Genomic DNA, 8,517 nt, shown 5'->3' on the forward strand with positions numbered 1-8,517 from the left:
GTAATGTATGCAATTGATTTTGTGTTAATTTGCTGTTCTTGTTGATATCTGAGTTTTTCAAATGGCAGCGTTATATGTTCCCTTTGATATATTGCTCAAGAGCTAGAAGGTTACAACATTGCAGGGCATAGACCTCATTTTTGTAAGTTAATACATGTTAATTATCCAAAAACTACTTCATTACATTTCTACTGTATTTATTGTTTTTAACAACATACATCTGGAGCAGTTAGGCAAAACTTCTCTCATACAAAATTAATATAAACAATTGTTAGGTAATTGTATTAAAATGCGCAGACATGTTATGTTGTAGATAGTTGTATAACCTAAATGTTGCCTTGCTAGGCTTTTCTTGTAAGAATGAATGTAGCTGTCCCACTTGTGTTTTCTGATAATAATTCGCACTGTTTGTATTAACCCTAAGCTACCAATAAAAAGAACAATTTTTAGCAATTATCTGATATGACTGTAAAGTGGTTTACTCTTTATTGTGTTTAATTTGGTTGTAGTTGTATGCATGAACTAGGATGTACATGATTGTAATACTTAGCTATCTATACTCCACAGTCAACATTTAAGCATGCCCTTCCGTTTACCAGATCTGCTTGACGCTCCTCACCAGTGGTTATTTCCGTTGATCACAATAATAATAATAAGTGACAGCAAAATGTGTCTAGTACTAAAATTAATATATTTATGAGAAGACCAAAAATATTGTGTATGCCCCTGCATTGACAGATTTGGGAGGTACATATTGATTGACCCATCCTTCCATCTCTACACGGTGAACACATATCTTTCTTACTTGCATGGATTTTGTACTTGAACACTACCAACACACCCATATCAACCTTACTGCACGTTGCTGTTGACGCTTTCCTACTTTTGGTTTAGACTAATGCAGAGTCCAATCTCTTGTACATGTAGGCTAAGAGCTTATATAGGCTGAGAGCTTTTATAAGCTTTATTGCTGAATAAATGTTGTTGTTGTTGTTTAACCCTTTACCACTTAGATATGTATTTTGACGCATTAATGTATTCCCTCAGAAAGTTAAATTTAAATAAAGACCTATCTTACTAGATGCAAGTTTGAAAGGCTTCATTTCAAACCCTTAAATACTGATTAGCAGCAAACAGCATAAAACCTGAACAGCCTGCGAGTTACTCACAGGCTGTTCTGGTTTTATGCTGTTTTCACATAGCCATTTTTACATTGCTTTGAGTGGGAAAGAGTTAACTAAAATTGACGCATTCCATCTAACAACATTTTTGCTTTCTACAATGCTTAAACGCTGACATGGATGGTTTCTATGAACACTCTTAATAAACTTAAATCACCTGCTTCATCTTGACTATGACATTGACCAACTTTGGGACTTAAACTCAGAAGGTCTAAATTTTGGTTACACCAAATTTACCCATCTTTAGCTTCTCCTTGAAATTAACCTCAGTTTGTACTTAGATTTTTCACTCTGGCCTAGTTCTTGGTTAATTATACCCCACCAAACGAAGTTGAGCTTGTCTGTCATTCTGTCGGTCCCTCCGTATTAAGTGTCCGCTCCCTGATTAAAGCTGTTTTCATCCGATCTTCACCAAACTTGGTCAGATACTATATCTAGGTGATGTCTAGGTCAAGTTCGAATATGGGTCATGCCGGGTCAAAAACTGGGGTCACGGGTTCACTTAGTGCGTTTTAAACATTGAGCATGGTGTCCCCTCTCTAATTCAAGTAGTTTTTATATCTGATCTTCACCACACTTAGTCAGACGTTGTATGTAGATGATGTGAAGATCAAGTTCAAACATGGGCAATGCTGGGTCAAAAACTAGGTCATGGGGTCACTTAGTGCGTTTTAAACATTGAGCATGGTGTCCGCTTTTTTTGTGGCAAAATATTCTGTTTCAATGTGTCATGTGGGGGTATTCGTCACGTCTGTGACAAAGCTCTAGTTATAATTGTCATTATTCAAGCTCCTTGTATTGCATTATGTTTTATTTCCATTCGCTGTCCATTCATTGTCTGTCTGTTTGAGAGTAACCATCAATGATATATTTGATCTTGCATCAATTATGATTATGAAGAGCTTTGTTTCATGCAAGGGCATTGTATTTTGACAATTGCTAGGATATCCTATATACCGGACTTCATTTTTAATTTGACATTGACCTCAAACTTAACAAGCACTTCTTTGGGGTCTAACTGTGATGCCACTGACCAAGTCAGATTATTGTAACGTTTAATAACAAGCAATAATGAGGAGATTGTGACAACCACTTCTGGGGAATTAGTCACCATCTATGATCTATGTGAAACAAAATGCTCTCATTCAATACAGCAGTATAACACAAAAAATAATGCTCATTGCTTAATAACATTCTTATTTCAAGTAGATTTTTTTTATTAGATCAGGCGTATAGATCTTTAATAATTAAATACAACCACTTCTGTCATATCAAAATAGAAGACTTAAAAGCCTGTAAACTGATGCTCAATACTAAAATTTTACAGTTAAACATTTATTTATTCTTTTGGGGTAATGATATATTTAAACATTTGGATTTCACAATAAATGATATTTAAGAACATGTGTACATTTTTTTAAATAAATAATAATTATAAATAATATTACAAGAAAAGGTTTTGTGGAGTTGTGTTGAGTTGGTCTGTGTTAAAAAAAAGACAGATAATAATTGACACAAAATGGTCTCAGCATGTTCAATAAATTATAACAGTATGTTTCCGAAAGAACATATAACACAGGCAAGTGTTATATGGTGTACAACAAATGTCTATTGTTAATGACAATATTTAATCTTCCCATCATTTATATACATTATATAATATATTACATGTATTTTTCTGTTTGTGACAAAAAAAGCATGATCATTGCTAATGATGAAGATGATGATGTAGATGATGATGATGAGAATGATAAGAAGGATGATAATGATGATAATGATGATAATGATGATGATGATTATGATGATGATGATGGTTATGGTGGTGGTGGTGGTGGTGATGATGATGGTGATGATGATAATGATGTTGATGATGTTGAAGATGATGATAAGGAGGAGGAGGAAGAGGATGATGATGATCATGATGATGATGATGCTTTTGCTGCTGCTGATGATGATGATGGCGATGGTGATGGTGGTGGTGGTGGAGTCGATGATGATGATGATGATGATGATGATGATGATGATGATGATGATGATGATGATGATGATGATGGTGATGATGATGATGATGACAATGATGATGATGTTGATGATGATGATGATGGGGATGATGATGGTGATGAAGATGGTGATGATTGTGATGATTGTCATGATGGTGATGGTGGTGATGGTGATGATGGTGGTGGTAATGATTGTGATGATTGTCATGATGGTGATGGTGGTGATGGTGATGATGGTGATGATTGTGATGATTGTCATGATGGTGATGGTGATGATGGTGTTGATGATGATGATGATGGTGATGATGGTGATGATGATGATGATGATGATGATGATGATGATGATGATGATGATGATCATCATCATCATGGTGATGATGGTGATGGTGATGATGACGATTATTATGAAATTTATACAGATATTATGTTTATTTTTTGACAATTGTGATAATGATGATGAAGAAAATGATGATAATGCACTGACTGTTGTTACTCATTTTTTTTTTTTTTTTTCTCAAAATCATGGCTTTAAGGTGCTGGGTAAATTTCTTTAGAAGTTTTTGATAAAACCTTGGGAAAACCACCTGCTAAGTTTTTTTTAGTTTCATGCAGTTTTAGATGACGATTTGCACTCTTGTGTTCTTTCTTGTATACCTCCAAGGCCAGTCAGGCCTTTGCCTGGATTAAAACAATCAGGAATTGAGTTTAATGATGCTTACCATTGCTAATCTTAAATCATGACAAGTTGGTACTTTATTTTATTTTCACTGTTAACCAAAATAACCTATCTCATGTGAGCACATTGCATCCTATCAATGTTTGTGGTTCTGCTTTAAAATAAAATTCTACAACACCAATATCTTTGATAAAAAAGTAACACTCTGGTCACAATGCACATGCTATATGTCTAGTCGTTAACATTAACTTATACAATTGACATTTTATCCAAAACTGAGTATTTTTTTAAGGCTAGGGACCAAGTACTGACTGTGCAATACTGATCTATACATCGTATCTTACAAGCTGTTTCTTGTGAAAAGTTTGCTGTCTCATCATGTGTTTTAAAAGTCCAGCTTTAGACAGAACTTCACTAACAAGACCCTACCAGCTCACTCGAAAATATGTATAATACGTGCCCAATATACATAATTATGAATCTTTATCATGACATGGCAGTGATGGGGAAAGATTTGTACTTAATATCATTAAACATGTATTTCTATGAAGTCAGTCAAGAGCCACTTATTCAGATAACGGATGCAATTTTTATGCCCCCCTTCGAAGAAGAGGGGGTATATTGCTTCGCTCATGTCGGTCTGTCTGTCGGTCGGTCGGTTGGTCGGTCCGTCCACCAGGTGGTTGTCAGACGATAACTCAAGAACGCTTGGGCCTAGGATCATGAAACTTCATAGGTACATTGATCATGACTTGCAGATGAAACCTATTGATTTTGAGGTCACTAGGTCAAAGGTCAAGGTCACGGTGATCCGAAATAGTAAAATGATTTTTGGATGATAATTCAAGAACGCATATGCCTAGGATCATGAAACTTTATAGGTAGATTGATCATGACTCGCAGATGACCCCTATTGATTTTCAGGTCACTAGGTCAAAGGTCAAGGTCACAGTGACCCGAAATAGTAAAATGATTTTTGGATGATAACTCAAGAACGCATATGCCTAGGATCATGAAACTTCATAGGTAGATTGATCATGACTCGCAGATGACCCCTATTGATTTTGAGGTCACAAGGTCAAAGGTCAAGGTCATGGTGACCCTAAATAGTAAAATGATTTTCAGATGATAACTCAAGAACGCTTTTGCCTAGGATCATGACACTTCATAGGTATATTGATCGTGACTTGCAGATGACCCCTATTGATTTTCAGGTCACTAGGTCAAAGGTCAAGGTCACAGTGACAAAAGTCGTATTCACACAATGGCTGCCAGTACAATGGACAGCCCATATGGGGGGCATGCATGTTTTACAAACAGCCCTTGTTATTAACTGCTATTCCTAGAAATCCACTAAGTACTCACAGTCAACAAGGATGAATGTTGACCCTCTTGTTTTACTGAAGCTGTCTTATCCAGATGTTTTGGCCTAGATTTCTTACCATACTTGTATGCAGCAAGAAAAATGATGGCAGATATAATTGTGCTCATGTTCATATTCTTTGCACGTTTATGCTGTTTGCATCTGCCTTCAATGTCAACATTAGTAGATTTCACGCAAACAATCTGCCTTCCATGTAAACAAAAATAGATTTTACGCAAACATTTGACGATATCTGCAAGGCGCAGGATGTTAGTCCAAAATTAAAATTAAGGATGTTTGCGTATCTATGAATATTTGGAATATTGAAGTAATTGAACTATGGCCGTATATAGACGTATATATATACAGTCCACTCTCGTTATGTCGACATCGGATATCTCGATATTCTCGATATGTCTAAGTGAGCTCAATGTCCCAACTTTTTTCCTTCTTTATCTATATAAATAAATATCAGATATCTCGATTTTCGTTATGTCGAATAATTCAATATGTTGATATAAAATTTTGTCCCGAGTCCCGATTTTACATGTATTTACTGTGGTTTATCTCAAAGTGCGAATGACTGTCCCAGTGTCGGCAAAAGGTGAGAAAAATTGTCTTTGATACTTACCGCCCCGCTTCGCCCGGCTGCCCCCGATACTGTGCGGTAGGAAATCGATCCGTTGATTGCATCAATGATCACACGTGTGTAATGTCGTTAGCAATTAAAACTTGAGTAAGGCCTGTCACTTTAACTGTCACTTTAACATCAATTAACTGCAATTAATGCACAGCCTGCCGAAAGGCCGAAAGACTAATTGTTTTTACAAACAACATTCCAAAATGCATTGAGTTATATGTGTGCGTATATAAACCGTCGCAAATTTACAGAATGTTGTTCTATCATTGAACTCGAACAGTTATTATTATGGCTAACTTGAAAGAATATTTTGATTTGTCGGTCGAGCAATCCAGAGAAGGACCCAGTATCCAACCTGGGGGGATATCTGGATCGGCCAAGAGGGGGACTAAGCGGAAGCTTGAGAATAAGTCGTTTAAGGCAAAGTACGAGGCCATCATAGAAGTCGAGAAAGGTCTCAAGACCAAGAAGAAGATAGCAGAAGAGTTTGGCATCCCACAAAATACGCTATCAACGTGGATTAAGAATAAGGACAAGATTAAGGCGAAATTCCTGACCGGCGATCTCGAGCTCGCAAGAAAAAAGGCGCGGACAGCAAAATTCCCTGATATAGAAGCGGCCCTACTAGCGTGGTTCAAAAACGCCAGACAGCAGAATACACCTATCGACGGCGAGACCATGAGGGCAAAGGCAAGATTGTATGCTGAGCAACTCGGCGTCTCCAGCACCGAGTTCGACTGTTCCGGCGGCTGGTTAGAGAGATTCAAAAATCGGCACGGCCTGTGTATGAAGAAAATCAGCGGAGAAGCAAACTCTGTAGACAAGACCAATGCAGCGTACACCATGTGGCAGTCCCGGCTACAGACTATCCTAGAGACTTACGCTGCCGACGACATTTTCAACGCCGACGAGACGGCCATTTTCTACAGGGCACTGCCAGAGAAGACTTTAGAGTTTAAGTCAATAGCGTGTCACGGTGGAAAGCGAGGCACTGAAGGCATGTGACTTAATCAGGCGCTATCTTCAGCAGCTCTCTTCGCACTCCGACGGCCAGAGGAAGGCCGCCGACGTGGAATTGATTGTTCAGAGACAATTTCTGCAGACTGTCTGTTCTAAGCAGAAGGTCATAACTGAATTCTTCAAGCCTGTATCTAGATCTGGGGATGTTGAGTAATAAAGATAATAAAGATAATAAAGACAAGACTCAAAATGGCTTTTTATTTTTTATTTTATAACCGATTGAACTTTTCATTTCAAACTACAAAATGTTCAGTATTCTGGAATGTGATTTACGCATGTTCAGATGGAAAACCCTCGTCTTGATTGGACGTCAATTGCATTATAACTATAAATAGCAACATTACCGGATGTTTACTTGACAGTTTAGAAAAATTATAACCGCATGTGTTCATGCAATTATGTAATACTTAAAACGTCATTTTAAGCATTTAAATTTAATTATGCCTCGTAAAAACGCGTATACATGTATATCAGGTAGAGAGTATTACGCCACACGGTGACGGCTTTAGTTAGACCACTTAGCAGGTATATTTATGTTAAAAACAAGGTAAATATTCGTCTTATTTTTTCTTTAAAAACGCCAAATCGGATATCTCGAACTCTCGTTATTTCGATATTTTTTCTTATTCCCGCCGACTTCGACATAACGAGAGTGGACTGTATATATATTTGATATAAAGTGATAATGCTGGAACAAGGCTTACTTAATTATTTAAATAAATAATTTTATAAAATTTAATAAATATTTGATAAAATATTTATTGCAGGACCTTTGCCCCATAAGCATTCAATTATGGTTGTCCGGGACAGAAAAACATTAATAACTGAAAAAGGAACCATACTGCACTAGATAAAACAATTGCACAAAAGAGAAGGGGGGGGGGGCGCTACAAAAAAATAACATTAAAGATTGAGGTTATTTTCACTGATGTAAATGTGGAGTGGTATTTCACTGTTGTAAAAATGGGGTAATATTTCACTAATGTAAATTTGGGGTGGTATGCAGGGTTCTCAATAACTAAATTTTGAGTCAACAAGCCAAAATGTGAAACCAACAGGCCTTCTAGTGGTGGTCAACCAGGCACTTAAATTTGAGCATTTTTCCTGTGCCAGTGTTTTTTTTTCTCCAATAGGGGAATGGTTGCGGGGCCCATCCAAAGGGGAAAAACGCGTCGTTTTTTAGGAAAAGGGGAAACTTAAGAAGTCATTCTTTTATATGTAATGATATTTATTATATGAATACACATGTTTGTATAAATGTAATATTCACAGCTGAATGTCTCAGTTCTTTTTCTTAAAAATATATCAATGATTTGTTCATTTTTTTAGCTCATCTATTTTTTGAAAAAAAATTATGAGCTATTGTCATCACCTTGGCGTCGGCGTCTGCGTCGGCGTCGGCGTCCTGTTCAGTTTTGCGTTTAGGTCCATTTTTCTCAGAAAGTATCAATGCTATTGCATTCAAACTTGGTACACTTACTTACTATCATGAGGGGACTGGGCAGGCAAAGTTAGATAACTCTGGCGTGCATTTTGACTGAATTACAGTACAGCTAACGCGGCACAAACATAATCCGCGGCTACGCTATGGCCAGATTATTAGTACGCGGCGGCCGAATCGTGTGTTCACACGGCGG

General features: G+C 37.1%; 1 protein-coding gene across 1 annotated transcript; it reads left to right on the plus strand.

Moving 5' to 3' along the window:
* The first annotated feature begins 6,148 nt into the window (after positions 1-6,148).
* LOC127865998 (tigger transposable element-derived protein 4-like) lies at positions 6,149-6,865 on the plus strand. Its single transcript, XM_052406176.1, has one exon. The coding sequence runs from the start codon at positions 6,149-6,151 to the stop codon at positions 6,863-6,865; it is 717 nt and encodes a 238-aa protein (XP_052262136.1).
* The last annotated feature ends 1,652 nt before the right edge of the window (positions 6,866-8,517 follow it).

This window comes from Dreissena polymorpha, chromosome 1, assembly GCF_020536995.1.
Source record: "Dreissena polymorpha isolate Duluth1 chromosome 1, UMN_Dpol_1.0, whole genome shotgun sequence".
NCBI classification, from domain to species: domain Eukaryota; kingdom Metazoa; phylum Mollusca; class Bivalvia; order Myida; family Dreissenidae; genus Dreissena; species Dreissena polymorpha.

Bases quoted from the DNA above. Each gene is read 5' to 3' on its own strand.
- LOC127865998 (XM_052406176.1), top strand. From the start codon at position 6,149: ATGGCTAACTTGAAAGAATATTTTGATTTGTCGGTCGAGCAATCCAGA.